This window comes from Nipponia nippon, unplaced genomic scaffold, assembly GCF_047370975.1.
Source record: "Nipponia nippon isolate SJK-2023a ecotype South Korea unplaced genomic scaffold, ASM4737097v1 scaffold_6, whole genome shotgun sequence".
NCBI classification, from domain to species: Eukaryota; Metazoa; Chordata; class Aves; order Pelecaniformes; family Threskiornithidae; genus Nipponia; species Nipponia nippon.
In genome coordinates this window covers 30,253,810-30,274,110 of record NW_028262380.1, presented here as the reverse complement: position 1 = coordinate 30,274,110, position 20,301 = coordinate 30,253,810, and the positions used below count along the sequence as shown (strand labels likewise).

Genomic DNA, 20,301 nt, shown 5'->3' with positions numbered 1-20,301 from the left:
CAGCACCTCATTACTAACTGTTCTTTCACTGGAATCATTTTTATTAAAATAACCTTATGCAATAGCTTTAAAACACAGAACAGAATGCTCTAAAGTAACCTATTATGTTACATGTAGTATTCCCAAGTAATGCATATGTTCTAAGGATCAGACTTTATTTTTAGCATAATTCATTTGCTTTGTCCAAAAACTAAATTAAAATCCCTGACAAGTAACTCTTTAATATACACATTTTAAAGAGCTGCTTGGCAAGAGTTTTGATATAGCTTGTAGTGTACAAAATCCTACTCAGAAGCTTTCAATTAACTTGATTCATACAGTAACTCGGTCTGGCATTCTGCGTAAGCTGTCCTGCAGCTTGTAGGAATGAAACATTTTACAGAACCATTTCATTGGACTAAAAGGCGGCCAGCTGAAACTCTGACAGAACTAAATGATGGTTATGAATATTAGAAAGTTTTAAGAAATTATTTGTGTGCACTTTTTTTCCTTTGCTCCTGCAGAGTTTGGCCACTGTTAGAGGAGCAAGAGTGAATTTTGGGGTAATGCTGGAATGATTAAGGTCTGCTTTATTACAGTGACCAAGAGGGCTGTGGCGTATCTGGGAAGCCTTTCAACATCAAGCCTTCCCTTCACCTTGTGAAGTACTGTACATCCACATCTGCTAATTGGAAAACAGGGTGGGTCAAGTCGCAATAAGCAATTGTACTTCCAACGGAAAGAATTTCACTTTTCAGTGATTTTTCTTTTGTTTGTCTTGAAGGAAGCAAACTGGCTTCAGCGTTCATCTGGATGGTCAGGTTTTTTGTGTTTCTGGCAGTTCTCCAATTGCTATGGTGTGCTTCGTTGTTTATTTGGATCAGCCTGCCTTTAATTGTTGCTCTGGGGTCTAATGATCAGGTGCCGCTCCTGCTTTCGAATGGTGGTAGACAGCTGGAATACCGCCCCCCCCCCCTTTTTTTTTTAATATACTTGACAATGACTTCACATGCTATTACAGGCTATGCATCTTACCCTTCTGCACGAGCTCCTTTGAGAAATCTTTGAGGACTTCCAAAGGATGTATTACTGGGGGCAGGAGAAGAAGAGGAAGGAGCACTCCTAGACCTGGTCCCATGCTGAGTCAACGCAGAGGAGCTTAGTCCTGAATACCTGGCAAGAAGTGACACCACCACCTTGTAGTTGGAACTGAAACTTGGTTTTGCAAGTCCAAGTATGATGTGTAACTATCCACTGAGTGCCCCAGTGCCACCATAATTGTTTAAGAGCTCCTTTAGTACTACTGTTTGAGTAATGGGAAAGTTTTAGGGTAGCTAAATGTTCTGTGGCCTGTGATAAAGGCTCTTCTGCAGAGATGGCTGGTGTGAAGCTATTGCAGAAGGGAGGGAACCCTACCAGCTGGCTAATGGATGCAAATGATAACAGTATGTATTATGTATTGTTAAATAACATAATTTTAAAAAGGAACAGGTAGGGGTTAGAGGAAGGATAAAGTTAAAATGTTGTGAGGCGTGCTGACCACATCTTAGAGCTAGGACTCTTTGCCCTGTTGATGGTTAATCTGCTTTTCTCTTTGCACAGAACATGTTCCAAATCATGTCTGTGTACAAGATGGAGCTTAGTGGGATTTAATACTTAAAGGATTAGTAAGACCTAAACATCAGTCAGCCACTGTTAAAACCAGTCCTACCTTCCTGAGATGCATCTTGCTTGCTTTCTTTTCTCAGTAATCTGCCAGGTTCATCTGCTTAGGCTGTCAGTAGAAAGGGTTAAAATGATCAAACCTGTGTTTAGTAAGTACACTTGCAGTAGGTCAAAAAGAAGAATCCTTAGAAAACATTAATAGAATCCCTGTTTTATTGGTACACTTGACATTCAGTAAAGTTTTTGAGATAATCCAAGTTTTGAAAGAGATGCACTGAAATTCATGTATTTTAAGACAACCAGAGGCATTTGGTTCCAGGATAATAATCATGCAAGATTACAGAGGTTCTTGAAGTTGATAAGTAACTGTCTTAAATGGACTTCAGGCAAAGATGATGATCTGTTTCTTGTTGGTGCAGTTGCCAGGCAGGCTTCTGTTTCAGGGCTGTTTGCATGACTAACGCTTCCTTTTCAGTCATGCTTCAGCCTGGTGAGCAGCGACAGCTCTGCATGGGCTCCTTTTCCTACACCCCTTACCTTCCCCAAATGTGCCTTTGTTTCCTCGAGACTTGCCTCAGGGTAACATCGTCCAGCATAGGAATTATGACAAAAAACATATCGCAGTTTGCACAGTAGTCATATAGTGGTGTGAAACATCACTGGCAGTCTGTTTTGTAGAACGTGAATAGAGCTGGCTTCAGAAATGTATTTAAGGAGAGCCTGGTCCTTTGCCAGCCATTTCATGCTTGTGCTGTTGCTTCTTCCAGTAGTTCATCAGGAGCAGCCTTGTTTAGAAGAACTCTCTTCCTGACAAAACATTTGATAGCTGCTGAAGAAATGGTCTTGTAGCAGTATCAGCCGCCATATGAAATTGCAAAGCTAAGTGTGTTTGCTTACGTGACTCCCAATATGTGTGCATTACAGTGTTGTATTTAAATTAAAATTTTCCAAAGTGAACGGGAGCTTTGGTGTTCTAGTCAGTAACCCAATTCAGAGTTCTAATAATTTTGTAATTTGCAGACAACAGGGTGTTACGGAATTAAGCACTAGTTCTCCTTTTAACAGGGTGGTTTGGAGAAGATGAAGAGTTCTGATATAAGGAGTTTCTCCCTGCAATGGCAGCCTCTTCTGCGTGCTCAGTTTATTTTACAGTTTTTGATGTACTGCACTTGGATGCCATAGCACATGTAGGAGACAACAATTTATATATAGACTTTTCCCTCTCATGTCACGAATAGAGATGATCTGGTTTATCTGCACGTATAGCTTTGCTAGTGTTGGCATGGGTCATCTGCAGAAGGATAACTATGTGAGAGGTAAGTTAGTCCAGGAGTGGCAGAGATTTTGCTTGATGTTTCGTCTACAAGCAAACCCCTCTTGATCTTGAGACCTGTTGTATTTGTAAGGCTTTTCTGTGTTCTGAGTGCTGCTGGTCACATGTGTTATACATGTAATATAACACATCACTGTTGTAGCTTAACAACCACAATCAATGTGGACTTAGGTTAGGGGGTTTATGTTGCTTGTGGCAGCGGTAAGATATTTATACAATATTACAAGTTTTTGGGTATATTTTTATTCCATCTATGGAATGTGTGATGAATATTTTTCTACTCATTTTGTTCTGATTACATAGCATTTTCTAGAAAGCCATGCTTAGTAAATCTTAAAATTGCTCTATAAAAGGAATAATTAGTAATTTTGTAAGTCCTCCAAATTAAGAATTCTGGCTCAATATGGAGTTTATCTTCTTATCTCTTCTATTACTAAGAAAGAAGAAAAGAAAGTGTAGTTTAAGGAAACTGCCTTAATGTTTCACAGCATATAATCCGGTTGAATACTTCATATTATATTGCTTCCTTATGTTTCACCTTTGGTTGACCTTGAAGTTTACAGGTTCAAGTGGATATTAATGATCTTGGGAATAGCTAAAATAAACAGAACATAAAGGTGATGAGAACCCATAGATCCCCAAACTATTCGTTGGACTGTGTAGTTTTGTTTTTAACACAGGAAAATGCTGTATTGGCTGTCTATAATCAGATGAAACATTGTAGAAATGCTGTCTGTCTAAAAGATTATTGAATGTGACCATATTAGTTCAAATTATATATGTAGTAAATTCTATTGCAAAAAAAGCTCTGAATGTTTTCTAACAAATTTTTCACTAAGCAACTGTTCTAATATTAAGCTGATACAGAAATTCTGTATTACTAGTTGTTGTGGTTTAACCCCAGCTGGCAACGAAGCACCACACGGCCTCTCACTCACTCCCACCTGGTGGGATGGGGGAGAGAATCAGAAGGGTAAAAGTGAGAAAACTTGTGAGTTGAGATAAAGACAGTTTAATAAGTAAAGCGAAAGCTGTGCACACAAGCAAAGCAAACCAAAGAATTCATTCACTGCTTACCATTGGCAGGCAGGCGTTCAGCCATCTCCAGGAAAGCAGGGCTCCATCACGCGTAACAGTTACTTGGGAAGACAAAACACCATCACACCGAACATCCCCCCCTTCCTTCTTCTTCTCCCAGGTGTATATGCTGAGTGTGATGTCATATGGTATGGGAGATCCCTTTGGTCAGTTGGGGTCAGCTGTCCCAGCTGTGTCCCCTCCCAGCTTCTTGTGTACCTCCAGCCTACTCGCTGGTGGGGTGGGGTGAGGAGCGGAAAAGGCCTTGACTCTGTGTAAGCACTGCTCAGCAATAACGAAAACTTCCCTGTGTTATCAACACTGTCTCCAGCACAAATCCAAAACATAGCCTCATACTAGCTACTATGAAGAAAACTAACTCTATCACAGCCAAAACCAGCACACTAGTCTATGTAAATGGAATAGAATAAGAGGATTTATAAATTAATTTTCTTTTCAGATACTCTGCGTGGGTGTGCGCACGCGTGCGTTTGTGCTGACTTTTGTTATGGTAAAATATGGTCCACAGATTATTTTTCTGCTATCTTGAATGATTTTTCTCTTTTGGTTTAATGCACATGGGTGTCATTGGTTTACACTATTACTCTTTGATACTGGAAGCAGCAATGAGTGGAGTTGCATTACTTTTCAATAACATCATTCCATGCGCAGCTGCATTGTCTCATGTATGTGGTTATTAGCAAGTAAAGTTGTTCTGTGTCATGGATGGTGAAGTATATGTTAAACTTTTTGGCTTTCTGAAGCCAAAAAACTTCTTGTATGTGTATCACAGCATATATATATATATATGTAAATACATCTATATTTAGATCAGCTTGAAATGGGACTGTGGTTAAGATGCTTGTCCTTACAAGTTTACATGATGCTTGGATTGAGGAAATGTTTGATAAAACTTAAGACGGTGGGTTTGGCAAGTGACGAACCTGCTTCAGATGGTGGTTGACCACAGTCATCAGATTTGTGTACATATTCTATTTTATAAGTATGGCCATCTGTAAAGTAGATATATGAATGAGCCAGAAAAGTAAAGTTTCTCTTTTACTTTTTTATTTAAAAAAAAACAAAAAAGGGAGCGAAACGTAGAATGCTGTGTTACCGTTCACTTTTGTTGGGAGGATTTTTTCCCCTCTTTTTAAACAATTCCTGATGTGAACTGAATCCTTGCCAACCTTTTAATAATTAATTCTTAAATTTTATTGTAATTCAGTTCACCTGTGGGACCAAAAATATCTCAAATTTTAAGAGTCTGATTTACTGTCCATTATCTGTGAAGGAGGGGAAAGGAATTCGGCCCCAAGCAAAGAGCTATAGGTAAACAGAGCAGTTGTGGGGCAGTTTGGGGTTACTGTGTTGGTTGTGTTTATAAGAACCTCCTGAATTGTTTGTTTTTAAGTTCTCCCATGCTCCACTGATAACAGGGAGCATATTTCTTCCTGGTTTGGAGTATAGTGGTCATGGTTTTATTGGAACACAATAGTTAATATGAAACATAGCGGTTTTGCAACTTAAAATTATGATGTTGTTTTAAAAGCTGTTTTGAGATAATTCTTTCACAATTCTTCTCAATCTGAAATGAGCTTGTGATTTTGTGTATTCTCAGCATTTTAGACTTTTGCTACTATGTCTGTGAAAATCCTGTCCTATACTTCATATGCTTCCTTTTAAGATGAAGCAAAACTTGCTCTTTCATGATGTTCAGTAACAAATTCAAAGAATACTTTCCTATTCCTGTTGGTCTTAGCTATTGGTCATGTCTGGTGAATCTTATTTTCTCTTCTCCTAATGGTCATTAACAGCCTGTTTTATCATCCTGCATCTGAAAATGATTGCAAAATTTAAGTTAACTTGATTGGGTATACAGCATTGCCCTGAAGCATCGGTATCTGTAGGTATGCCTTGATGAAGCTAAATATAATAGCTTGAATATAATAGCTTGCATATAATAACTGTTACCTCTTATTGCTGTGTTTTAACCAACTTTCCCCTGGCACACTAGACAGCGTACCCTTCGTCTGTGAGCCAGAGCTTTCAAAGAGTAACCCCTGTGCTCTGCCTGTTTGTTTTATGGCCCCGTTGAGTCAGCTGCGTGTAAAACCAGTAAGGAAGGAGGACTTGGGCTGCATCCCGTGGAGCTGCCTGGCAGTCCCTCCTGGCTGTCGAGGCCCAGGCAAAGCAAGCTCTCTGCTTCCCAGTTTGGTTTGCAAAGCGATCCTGCGTGCTGGGTCAGTAGTACTGGCACAGGGGCATCCATGCTAAGGTGAACACAGAGGAGAGGAGGCAAAAATATTATGGAATTTTTGACTTCTAGTGGCAAATCATGCCTTTTTATGAACAAGTCTACTGTATTAGTCTAATTAATACTGTACTTTCTTGGTATTTATATATACCTGTATATCGAACAACATACAGTGAACTGACCAATAAACTCCTGATAAAAATGTGTTACTTCTAGCACTTATTACTTACAAATATTTCAAGTAGTCCAGAGGAGAATCTAATGTAAAACTTTGTGGCTGATCATCAGGTCCTGTTTTTGCTCATATGCTTTAGCCTTGCTGGCTGCAAGCTGATTTGCAACACCTTGAATATTACCTCAGAACCGCTTTTAAAATGCCTGACAGCTTCTGTTTTATCTGCCTGCTGTTTAAAATAAGCATTTTAAAATAAATTGGTGGCAAAAGGCTGTTAAGAATCTAGTCTATTTTTAATGATTTTTTTTCTGTATCTTTAGAATGAGATTTTTTTAAAATGAAAAATTTATGTTGCTTGTGTCTTGCAGAAAAGTAATCTAATTGTATAATTTGATAATGTAGTTTGCTAACATCTAATAAATAACAATTTGGTCATATAGGACTGTGTTCCCTATAGGAGTATTTTAACAGTACAGAGCATTTATATACTGGGAAATACTCCTAGTTTGGATGTAGTAAATAGCAAAGTATATCACACAAGCAAGGCGTCTAGTTTTCTTTTTTGGGAAAGTTCAAGAGTTTACAGAACTAACAATATAGAAAATTCTCTTGTGTGACTTTTCCTGTTGTAGGACTTGATTTATTTTTTGCTCAAACATCTCATGAAGTACTGAAATATCTTCTGAACTTTGCAGTGCACTTTAATTGACAGATTAATTTCTCATAGGTTCTTCCATAAATTTTTGTAGTGTGCTTATTGTTTCAAAATTGCTGTTTGCAGCGTAGAAAAATGCAAAGCTCAAAACCTTATGCGTTGTTGAGGCAGAAAAGTTGGTGTTTTAACAGCACTCCCCATGACCTTTAGTGAATCAATTGTTTTATCAATCAAATTATACTAGTATGAGTTAATTAATTAACTTGATCTTGATGTGACACAGCCTTCCTGGAGTACATGCAGAAAGGAGGGAGAGGAAAGAAGGGTCTGTATAAACACCACATGCAAAGGCTGAAGCTATCAGCCTGCCATTAGCCCTTTATCTAAGAGGCTCTTGGCATATAAATCAAACAATAACCTCTCTGTTTTGACTCAGTGCCAAAATACACAGCCACAGTTGAGTCTAGAGCAGATTACACCCACCGAGTGGCTTGAGGGCTTGGAGTGAAACTGGGAAATAACTGTTAAATTATTCAGGATCACATTTATGTTCTTTAATGTTGGCCGTCAGATTTTATTTTTTCTTTTAGTACCATTTGCATATTCTAATCATAGAAACCAATACACGGAGGGCTTTTTAACGCAGATCTAAGTGAGGATGTAAGAATAATGTACTAAGCTGAATGGCTGTGAAGAACTTGCTTTTTAAAAAAAAGTTTTGTATGTTGTGCCATGTTGCAATATTTTTACTAATCTATGGTGAGGGTGGTAATATCCAGTGCTCCTTCTGTGGTTTTCTGCAAGCACAATACCAAGATGACATTAGCTTTCTGTTTACCTTTTTTTCTGAGGTTAGGATGGATCGGAAAATAGCTCAAGTTCCTACTATCTGTGAGGCACATTTAATTAAGCTGAGCAGATTTGCCAACCATATAAAATGTCCAACAGCAGAATTACAGTCCACTGCTAACAGCCATTTTAAAACTTCAAAAAATTGTCATTAATAAAAAATGTTAGTCCCTTCTGGGGATGTGCAATTTACATTTATGTGAAAATAAACATTTTGGGGGTTTTGTGTTTTTCTTTGAAGAAAGTATTGCTGCATCTTCAGTTGAAAACACGTTGAGTGTGAGTAGCCCATTGAGTCCATGCACTCGGGATGCGCACAAATACACAGCAGTGCTAGAGACTGAAGTCATGGAAATACTGACAGCTGTTTCTATGTAGACAGTTTTTGATAAATTATATTGGAGCCGTTCGGTCACTTTCAGAAGGGTGAAATGAAGAGCAGCTTCTTTCTGCGAGCCCAGCTGTGTCCGGGCAGCACAGCAGTGCGGAGGTCAACTGTCCCCATCCCCGCGGCATCCCCGCAGCACCCCTGCGGCATGGAGCAGAGGCTGTTCCACATGTCGCCATTGGTTCTTCCCAGTGGGGGCCGCTGTGCGTGGAGCGGGGTGCAGGCGGGGCCTTGGCCATGTCCCCCCAGTTGTCGGGCCGGCGCGCGTCTCCAGGAACGCGCGGTATATCCGGCGTAGCCTTGGCGCAGCCTCCGCTCTCTCCAAAACAGCAGGGGATTCGGAGGAGGGAGGATGTCTCTTAATACGTGGCCCCTCGCTCCAGGCTCATAGCCAAATGGTTGCACCTTATTGCAGGCTTGTGCCTCTCTTCGGTTTATCAGTATTCGAATGACATATCGCCAGCAGTGGATTTGTCCTTCGTAGTAACAGTCGTCTAATCACCCTGGTGTTGTTTTCTGAAGTGCTGTGCGCTTAGTGTGGATGTTGCATCTTCTTTAAACAAATGTGAGTTGTTGCAAAGGATACGTTGGCAGCACGCTCTCCTTTTTTTTTTTTTTTTTTTTTTTTAGCAGTCACTTGGTTTGGGGCAGCTTTGTGGTATTAATGAAACTACTTTAATCTTTACTGAATTTTTCCCTCCTCCCTTCCTCTTGTGAAAATACACAGGCGCGGCTGAGCTGTAAAGCTATATAGACATAAGGTGAAAGTTTTGCTGATACAGTAACCACAGAATCTGTCTCATGTTGAAACTATCACAATTTCTTTTCAGATTTTTTTTTTTTTTTATCTGTTAAAGTACAGACACAACTGCTTTGTTATGCTGAAATGCTGTCATTTCAGCTGGTTAATTTTTGAAGCCCACTTACTGTTGTTTTCTGTCATTTATTCAGAGCCTGCATCAGCAGGTTGCTCTTTGAAATCCCATGGTGCTTTGCCAGGTGTAGAAATAACAACATTGACTTATTCTTCCTTCCTTAGTATCTTGCTGGTATGATGTCCTCCACCTGGTTACTTGCTGTTTCTGATGTAGGCTGTGCTTTCACCTGACCCCAAGCAGTTTAAAACCAAAACAAAACTGCACAAAGTCATCTTTTTCTTTCTTCATTTGAGCTACAGGAGATCTGGGAAGGAAACTGGATGTAGATACTGACTTCTCAATTTGGCCTTTGAGAAGGTTATGGAAGAGACTCTTGACCTGTTTTTCAGTAAGCCTGGGGACATGGCAAGGGTTGCATGTAACTGGAAGAAAAAGATTGTTAGGCCAGTGTTTTATAAGGAGAATTTGTCCTATTATGCAAAGCAGTCCAGGCAAAAATCCAGTAATAGATAATGTACATGTCAATTTTATCCTCCTTCACTGGAGATTAGGTCATATTAAAATAATTTGCAATAGCTTGCCAGGGACTACAGATGTGGCTGATAATTTGGTGATTATGGTATGCTACTTGGACAAGAGTGTTTGACTTGTTTTCATTTGGTTAATTATACATGCTGATTGAAGAAATACATTGCCAAACTAATATTATAAATGCTAAGGGAGTTAAGAATGGCCTATTGGTAGATCTGAAAACATAATTGTAAAGGAGGAACACTTAGTCATTGAGTGGACATATTTTCTAGTACGTGGTTATTGCTTCTTGACCTTTTGCTCTTGCATGAGTGACCTGGAAGACCATATTTTAATAATTTATCAGCAACAGACAAGACCTGGAGCAGTAAGGGGAGTAAATATCTTTCTGTACTGGTGGTGTGAAGCAAGAGGCATATCATTTCAGCCAACTCTAAAATTGTGGTGTTGCGCATCGGACCCCCCAGTTAATAAGAGTCCCCAGGTTTCTGTGTTTGCCCTTAGATTTGCATCTACTTTGAGAGTTTGTTCTCCGTTGACTAGCGCTTGATTTCACCTCTTTCCAGACTACTACTTCCAGCTTGGTAATAGCATATCCCAGTGTCACCAACCTCCTCCGTTGTCCCCAAATGCATTCAAAATGAGTAGCTTTGAGACTAAGCCTACAGATGATCACAGATAGGGCCACTTTTTCTCTGTCAGATAACCTTGGCAGTATTGTCCTTGCAGGACTGGACCAGACCAGATCAAGAGGATAAGTTACAATTATTTTAACAGATGCAAGATTAGGCAACCTGTAAATGTCTAGATCAAGCAAATCAGTTCAGGGATCTGAGCTGTGTTTAAAAATTACCAATTTTTTCCTATCTGACTCAATGCATAGTCCCACACAGAACGTGTTGCCACAGCTGAAAGGGGTGCCATGGGAATGAGAACAAGTTCCCCACGGTGAGTGTTGCTGAAGCTAGCACGCCATCACCAAAAGAACTGCTTACCAAACTGTACCCTTACTTCTGCTCATAGCTTTGGCATTTTCACCCTGGCATCTAGCTACCAGTAAACAGCAGATTTCATTGAGCAGTCTTTCCTTTGGGTATTGTAAATTTGGGAAGCCAGCTAGTTAGCCACTTCACTGCTAACTTGTTCTGTTCTTGATTTTTATTTTTATTTTTATTTTTCCATCTCTCCTATCTTTAATTAAAGAAAGAGTGCCTCTGGGGGCTGCAAATCACAGCTGCTTTGAACCGCCTGCAGCTATCTCTGGTCAGCATAGAACATCCCAGTCTTTCTGACCCACTTTTCATCAGCATCTCTTTCCTGACAGTATTGCCAGCTGATGTCTTGTTTTTGGATCCATATAGATTATGGGTGTGATGATTTGGTCCTTTTTTCCTCTTTGTCTTCATGATTCAGCTTTGAAAACTGTCATGCAAATACCAGAAGTAGGGAAGCTGCATCTTTTAGGTGTCTAGATTTCTCCCCCTTCCTTTATAACCTTTTTTTTTGTTGTTCTTTTGAAGTCCAAATTATATGCAGTTAAATTTTAATTAGTTTTGCAACAGAGAATGGCTCATTTAAAAAATGTAACATTCATGTATGAGGGGAAGGGAGAAATTTGCAATTATCAGATGTCCATCAAAAACTTTTCTTTATGTATGTCGAATGGTATAGCTGTGTCTGACAGGGCTTTTCAAAGACTTCAGCCTTATCTCTGGACATAACGTAATGTTTTTGTTTAATAAGCTTCTAATTTGTCTACCAGATAACTGCTACACTTGTTTTTATTATATTCTGTTTTCTGAGATGGCTGGTTGATTAGGTACTATGACCATAACGATAAAAGGAAGGGACAGGGTATCAAAACCTGTGAGCAAAACTCTAAGCTTGTTGGTGAAACTGGTTAATGGCAGAAGCCCCTGAATTTCAGTGCTCTCTTCTCTTTGTAAGGCTTGCCATGCCCTGCAAAACATTTGTAATAGAGATGCACGGAAGTGTGCGCTGTAATTGGGTGGAAGTGTCGATCTGCTGGAGGGCAGGAAGGCCGTACAGAGGGACCTGGACAGGCTGGATCATTGGGCTGGGGCCAACTGTATGAGATTCAACAAGGCTTGGTGCCGGCTCCTGCACTTGGGTCACAACAACCCCAGGCAACGCTACAGGCTTGGGGAGGAGTGGCTGGAGAGCTGCCTGGCGAAAAAGGACCTGGGGGTGTTGGTTGACAGCCGCCTGAACATGAGCCAGCAGTGTGCTCAGGTGGCCAAGAGGGCCAATGGCATTCTGGCTTGTATCAGGAATAGTGTGGCCAGCAGGACCAGGGAGGTGATCGTCCCCCTGTACTCGGCACTGGTGAGGCCGCACCTTGAGTACTGTGTTCAGTTTTGGGCCCCTCACTACAACAAGGACATCGAGGTGCTGGAGCGTGTCCAGAGGAGGGTAACGAAGCTGGTGAAGGGTCTGGAGAACAAGTCCTGTGAGGAGTGGCTGAGGGAGCTGGGGTTGTTTAGTCTGGAGAAGAGGAGGCTGAGGGGAGACCTTATTGCTCTCCACAACTACCTGAAAGGAGGCTGTAGCGAGGTGGGGGTCGGTCTCTTCTCCCTAGTAACAAGTGATAGAATAAGAGGAAACGGCCTCAAGCTGTGCCAGGGGAGGTTTAGGTTGGATATTAGGAAAAATTTCTTCACCGAAAGAGTAATCAGGCACTGGAACAGGCTGCCCAGGGAAGTGGTTGAGTCTCCATCCCTGGAGGTATTTGAAAGACGGGTAGACCTGGTGCTTGAGGACATGGTTTAGTGGTGGACTTGGCGGTGATAGGTTAATGGTTGGACTCAATGATCTTAAGGGTCTTTTCCAACCTTAATGGTTCTATGATTCTGTATTTACCTATTGTTGTGACATTTATTTTGAAGGGTGGTTTAGAGTTCCTGATCTGTATTGTAGTGTAACTGTAGAGAATTTATTTTTTCTTAAGCAAAACAGCATGATTCAGACAATATCTTCAAAGGTTTTGTAATGCATAAAATATTTAAAAAAAAAAATCTACTTAGTTTCAGAAAATTACTTTCAGAGTGCAGCAGTTCACTAGATAACGTGTAAAATCAATAAATAATCCTTGGGAAGTGAAGGAATGCAAGAGGAAGGAGAAATTTGAATTGGGGTACTGGATCCCATACAAATCACTGATTACAGCACCAGTGTCATTGGATTAGGACATTTGGACTGAAGCAGAGGAACTGCAGATGGGAAAAAGAGGAGGGGAAGGGCACCATGACAAGAGCTGGAAGGCAGTTGCAGACAAATGTCTCACCAAAAGGGGAAGATAAGATAATATTGTTTCTGAGTGTTAGAAATCTCTAAAAGGAAAATGTTGTGGTAGCTTCTCAGATCAGGCAAGAGGCAACACCAGAGCCCTGTACTGCATCCTACTGACTCATTCCCAGCAGCCATTCTTGTCTTGTCATTGATGAAGTTAAAGAATGGGCTGTTGTTCAAAGCAAAAGCCCTTCTCTGAAGGTGTAATAGAGGGGAAGCGGGAAAAGTGTTTTCAACAGAAAACATACAAGTACTTTTGTTGCTCTTTTTCCCTGTTATATTTCCAAAAAAATGGCTGAGCGTGGGAATTGTTGCTTTCTGTGGATTGACCTAGTCAGTTGGCTATGTATGTGAGCTATGAATATGTATTGATCTCATCCTGTTTATATATTGTTCTATACAAGATACCTAAACCGCTAGGTATTTTGCAAAGCAGTGGGAAGGAAAATGTCTACAGAAACTCAGTGGATTACACAGAGATCCAAGCATACAGGAGTGTGGTTGACCCCCATCTACTTTTAGGCTGTACGACAGTTGTTTTGCTTTTTGCTATTTTTGGTGTGCTAAAGCAACCCTCAGGGATCGTGCAAACTTAGGTCCTTGGGATTAAAGAAAACCTACAGTGGCTAAAGGAGGAAGAAAGAGTTTACAAAGCAAAAAGCAAACCTTCACACACAGCCTCCCCCCCCCGCCTTTTTTTTTAGTGCATTAGTATGACTCATTCTTACTTTTATTTTTAGTTTAAGATTATTAGTTTGCTATTTTGGAGGGTTTTTATTGTTTAAACTAGTAGCAAGTAGAAATACCGGGTGAAACAGGGACTTGTAGTAGTGATTATACAAGTATAGCATATGTTGCTTTCAAAGACTTTGCAGTCTAAATTGACAGGACTGATCAACACGTGGTGTGGAAGGAAGAGCAGCAAGCAAGGATAATAGGTAGAAAAATGGTGCAACCTCTTCACATACATTCTGAGGTCTATAGATGCTTTGGGGATGAATTTTCCATGCTTTACTACTTGATAAATCTCTTTATAGGAGTAGAGAAAGATGAGACTACAAAAAACTGTGCAAAATTTGGGAGACTATTTTAGCTTCCTTGTGTTGTTTGTTTTCCTTTGTTTTAAAGTCTTAGCTCCTGGTGTCTGTGCTTATGTGAGACTCTCTGCTCATATTCATGGTGATGAAGAGAATTGGCAGAAACAGAAACTTGACTTTTCTTTCTAATGGGAAAAAAAGTATTTTTAAAACTAGCTTCCTGCTGGTTTCGACCTGATTGCTGATCTCTGTAGATTTTTATTTGGAGCTGCATGTTCATGAAGGGATTAGTTAACAGGCAAAGTGGTGGCCTCTTGCAATCCAAACCTCAGACATGCTTGTAAATGACAGTGAGACATACCCTGTGGAAGTGATGTGAACAGGATCAACAGGCTGCATTTAAAAGCGATGCTGGGTGGGTAGGACTGAATCATAATAATTGAGTAGATAGTCTGTAAAAATAGCATACCCAAGGATCCATTACTTAAGGGAGATTGTGTTGAAGCATCTGGTTGCGTTGGAAATCTCTTTCTTATTTCTTGCACTATCACACATTGTAAATCAGTGTGCTTTTTCTTGTGAGGAATCCCCTTGGAGCTGCTGCCCATGAACAGTGCACACCGTCGGTGCTCAGATCACACTGGGCGATGGAGTAGAGGGAGCTGCTGCAGATGCCCGGGCTGCTTTGGGATGTGCTGCCTCTTGCCTCCGTCACTGGAGGAAGGTTGAGTTGCACTGTGTGAAAGAGAAATGGAAAGACTGTGTCACGTCATCAGATTTTCCCTTTCTTAAAACATGGCAATAGGATGAAATTTGCTCTTCCTATTCATGTGTGGTTTGTTCAGAAGAAGGGTGACTCAACCTTCTTTCCATGGTCCTTCCACCCACACAGGCCTTGTCAGAGGATGTGCATTCCTGGGATGACAGGAGTGGGGCTTGGCGACCCTCTCACCTGGTTTGGGAGATAGCACAGATTGCTAAATACAGCCCTGCCGTTGCAGCAGAGCATGAGCACAGCTGCTCTGTAACTGGTATCAAATGAATTGTTGGGGTTTTTTATTTTCCGTGAAACAACGCTTTTTTTGGCATGTTTATAAGCATGTTGCAAATGACATCAAAATGTATTTAGGAGTTAAATGTCTCCTGAGAAAAAAACAGAGGGAAACCTTTTCTTTAAAAAAGAAAAGAAATTAAAAAAAAATCCAACACGATTAATCCCAATGTGTGGCTTTAGCTCCGGGCGAGGGTTTTTCCTCCCTTCTCTTCCCCCCCACCAAGAAAACACTGAATTCTTTCACAACAGCAACAAATGAAGTGTCCTGGAGGAGAGAGGAGACTGACAGGGAATTGAGTGCAGACGAGCCACACAAATGCCTAATTTAAGCTTAGAAACAGCAACAGTATAAGGGAAATCTTTAAATACAGGAGCCATAAGGACAGTTGCATTCTGCTACGGATTGTTCTTCTCATGTAAGGAGTATCCATGAAACCCAGTGTGGTGGTAGTTCATCAAATCATACCAACAGCCTTCAGCATTGGAAGCATTGGCATTGGGATTTAAACTCTCACAGGGAAGTTGGAGCCCATCCTTTCCATAGCTTTTTGGTAACTAAAGAAGTTTGGACTGTTTCTAATATTCCCGTGGTTCAATAATAGTGGTTACTTTGAGGCTGACATGCTTATTTATTATATGTGAATTCTAATGCTTTATAATTGGTAGCAAAAATATCTAGATTTTTTTTTTTTCTGTAAAACCATAGCAACTGTTACGCTTAGAAAAAGAAAGCTTTTATATTGCTTTATTTTTGCTTGTATCCTGCCTACCTCAGAGAAGTTACTAAGTAGAAGCACTCATCTTAAAATATAAATGTTGTCTTAAGCTTACTCCATTATTCAAGCAATGTTTAGTGTAACCCTGTCATTTTCTTATAGTGATCCAGCTGCCAAAGCTCTCTGGGAGTCCTTCATGAACCTCAAACAAAAGGAAGCTGTGATGGAGGCCAGGAGACACCTTGTGGAGGCTGCGAGCAGAGAAAATTTACCTATTAAGATGAGCATGGGTGAGTAGTGTGACATGCCCTTCCCTACATAGTGGTAATGTGAAAGATGATGTCAGCTCCTTTTTTTCCACTTAACCCTCTTGAGGAAAACTCATCCCCATCCTTGGCCCATCCCCATCCTTGTCAATGACTTTCAGCTGAGCATCGTGGCTACCATAGGATCTTTCTGGTATATAAGTGAGAGGCAAGTGTTTTCTTTTAACTATAACCTTAACAAGATTGAGAGCAGCGGTGAAGCAATGGAGTTCTATGAAGGAGGGTTTTGAAGGCATGCAAATGCTTAGCAATGCTGCTTGTCTTTATTCCGCAAAGCATGAGAATTTGGGTATCCTTAAAAAGTCAGCAGGATTTCTGTCCTGGAAGCAGGAATTGCAAATAGCAGCTGATCTGTTGGAAGTTGTGCAGGTCTTGGATATGATTACGTTATACAGGTAGTGATTACATTACATAGGTAGTGAGGATTATGTGAAGTAAGGCTGCCTGGCTCAATAGAGTTTAAGCTGAAAACCACGTCTAGGCACTCTTGAAACCTGAATTCTTCAAAATATTAGAGATATAGAATATAACATAATGACTTTCAGGAGCTTTTTTAGAACCTCATTCTCACTATATACCATATTCAGTGAAATGCAAGAATTGGTATTATATTAGGCTTATAAAAACAATAATATTGCTCAATACCACAATAATTTTTTTTGCATTTTATGTACTCTAAGAGTATTTTATGCTGAACTTTTCATCAAGAGAGAAAGGTCCTCACAGAATAAGAGTAACAGGCTTTTATCTGGGACTCCAGAGTAAGCTGCCAAGATATTGTAGAAGAATTAGATGTACAGCCAACTCATGAACTTTTAACAACTATAACATTTCATATATATGTGTATGTATGGTCTTTACAAATACCTAGAGCATACATTCAGTAGATTATTAATCAGAAATACTACATCTGTGCAACAATAATGCTGTAAGATGTTTTAAAGACATGGGAAAGGAGCAGCTATGCGGAGGCTATTACAAATTTGAGCAAAGCAAGGCACAGTGAATGATAAAATCTTGTTTAAGCTTTTGTTGATAATGTGTGTCTGAGTATTCACCATAATAATATTAAGAAGCCCCACTGTTTTTCTATTTCATGTGCCTTAAAGAAAATTATTAATGTTGAAATTCAACTTTGTTTTAAAAGTAATTACTTCTTGTCTTTGAGAGGTACCAATCCATCTACCACCTTTGCTGCTTTCTGTGAATGATTAGATCAGACACCTTTTCCTCTGTGTCCCCCTCCCATGGGGAGTGAAGGCTGCAATAACCTTGGGTTTAATCATATTAGCTGACACTTATTGATGGCAGCCTAAATGTCTGACATACGTGGACCCAATATAGTGCTATGTAGGAACATTTAAAAGTTGATGGTGAAACAAATTTCTGGCACTGTCATTCTTGAGACTTGTTTTTGTTTGGAAGATGCAGTATAGGTTGCAGTGTAGCTATAATCTTCGTAGGAGTTTGTTATTTGTTTTCTGAATTGTGTATCTTGTACTAGAATCATAATCAGTTTTTAACTTTATAGTTAACTTTGTAGTTGAACTTCAAAGGGCAAAACAAAATTTGAGGCATTCGTGTAAATGATAAACAGGGATAAAATGAGAAACAAGGAAAGGAGGGCACTACAGTCACCAAAATCAAAACTTTTCATTGAGTGTAAATGCAGAAAACCTGAAACTCACGCCCAGATATCACATTGTCCAACAACACATATTTATTAATGACATTTTAGAACAGATCTGCATCTTTACAGTGTTTGTCAGCCATTGTGCTACAGAACATCTTACCACTCTGTAGGGAAGCTGGAAATTGTGTTGTTTATCAATTGCTGCTTTTGCTGAGAAGGAAAAATTCTAGTGGCCTGTTCAGATCCTGATTGCTGTGTTTAGTCAAAAGGATCCTTGCTTCCACTGCGGCTGTGATACGGGGCAACACTGGAGAGAAAGGAAATGCTTTCACTCTTTCTGTTCTGTGCTTATAAGTGAGTTTTTACTATTTTACCTCAGGTTCTGCCTGTATCGGAAGATCTGGGTGGATTGCACACTGATTTTTCCCACACTTAGGGTATTTTGTGAGTTTTTTATGGCCCTAATATTAAATGTCAGAGAGTTTTTTTTCTAGCATGAAAGTTGCCTCTTACTTTCTTTACTAAGACCAGCTGTGTCAGATGGTAAGAGTATTTTCCTTACTACTATTTTTTTTTTGCTTTTTTTCCCCCTGGAAATAAGGAGTGAATTACATTTGAAAGCAAAGCTTTGAATTCCATTTGGTGTAGCCGAGCCCTCCTGCAGTGGCCACCTGCCTGAAAAACTGCATCATGTGTGACACTGGCAGCACGGGAGCCCTGTGCAGTGATGAGAAACTTGATCCCATCCTGTTTCTGTATTTTCAATGCAAGGAAAATAAATTTTGTTGTTTTCTGGACTTTGAAAGGCTTCTCATTACTCGGAGGTGTGTGTGTGCTTGCCCACGTTTCCTGTGCAGCTAGTGTGCCCGACGCCTGGCTTTCCAGCCACACACACAGCTCAAGGTTTTGCTTTCTGATATTTTTTGAATGTCTCCTCCTCCTCCTGAGAGAAGAGGACAGATGTCTTCTCCCCAACGCCTCCAAATATCTGCAGGCCACTAGGAACTCTATCTTATCCCATTTAAATCAGCAGGGGTGGAGAGCAGAGAGGAGTGCTGAGGAAGGAGAAGAAAGAGAAATAAAGGAAATCAACAATTTTAGCCAGATTTGTTGAGCTGAGTAGATTGGAACGCTGCTTTCAGGTGCTCTTGATTTGCATATTCATTTTATTAGTCGTATCAAGGAAAGTGGTAGTGGGGATGTCTAGAAGTCCTATTGACTGTTTCAGAGGGCTTCAGTGTAGAAAGAAGGTGGCTGAAGGTAGGATGAGCAGAGCTGGCAACATTTTGTTGAAAGTTTTGGTGGATGGACTCTTGGAGCAAGCCCAGTTTCAAATTTAAGACCAGGTCCATGACATTTGTGAATAGAGCAGGATTCTCTTCTTTTTCTGTAGCCATCTCATACTCAGGTTTTCAGGTGGGCCATTAAATGATCTCATATCATCTTCCTTGAAGATTTGCATTTTTTTGCTTTTTTTCTTCCATGTATGTCTGAGGACAGTGCATATTTTATCTGTCTTTCACTTTGTGAGTGAAAGAACTACGTTCCTGTTACAAACTTCAGCAAGTGATGCTATTCTTTTTTGAAGAAGAATTGCAAGTCTTGGGAAACCGCATCACGGAGGGAGACAAAGTGCCAAGTCCATAAAACCAACTAGAACACAAAACTGTGGAGCTACTTTGCCTTTTGCTTACAGAACAAAACCTGAGCTGTATAGCTATGCAGCATATTTGATTTTCTGAGGTCAGCCCTGGAGAAGGCAGGCAAAGCACTGTGCAGAACTCCAGCCAGCGTAAAGGCTTTGCGTGTGGTACATCCGGTTTACTTATGGTTTAATCCGTTCTATCCATAAGTATATAACATGGGTATATGGGTTTTGAAGATGTAATTTCCTGTGGAGTTTAGTAATGCTGCCAGTATTGACTTTTGGGGAGTATTTGTTTAGTATTGCTTACTGCGGGCATGCTGACATTGAGACCCTTCCTTACAGGATGCTATAAACACACTGAAACCGTGTTACTATCATAGTAGTTACATCTAAGTTTTGCCTTAACCCTTTCAGCTAGGTACATTTCCCAAAACAGTATGTGTTTGCATGTAAACAGGTGGAGGTGTCTTTTGCTAGAAGTCCATTTTAAATAAAGAGGCATTAAAATATTCCATACACACACACACACACACACACACACACACACTTGAAACAAAAAAACAAACAACACTTTTTAAGAACTCCATCAGCTCCATTTTGCCTCTGAGGCAGCTGCATTTGTGTTTTGGATACCCCTGTGAATGCTGATAAATATATGGGGAAGAAAAATATTTGCCAAATTCTGGTCAGATATCCCATTGTGTAGGTGTAACTTATTTTGGCATAATAAAAATTCTGGCATTTCAAGAAATTTCTTTTATTCAAAGAATTAAGTCTCCTTTTGAAAAGCT

The 20,301-nt window shown here is 40.1% G+C and overlaps 1 protein-coding gene across 3 annotated transcripts in view; it reads left to right on the top strand.

Moving 5' to 3' along the window:
* Positions 1-20,301, top strand: part of SCFD2 (sec1 family domain containing 2) — a 206,153-nt gene that overhangs the window by 19,865 nt on the left and 165,987 nt on the right. For all 3 annotated transcript variants that reach the window (XM_087736208.1, XM_009474289.2, XM_087736209.1), the window contains exon 3: positions 16,066-16,193. In XM_087736208.1, the coding sequence (XP_087592334.1) occupies positions 16,066-16,193 (128 nt within the window). The remainder of the gene's footprint in view (positions 1-16,065; positions 16,194-20,301) is intronic.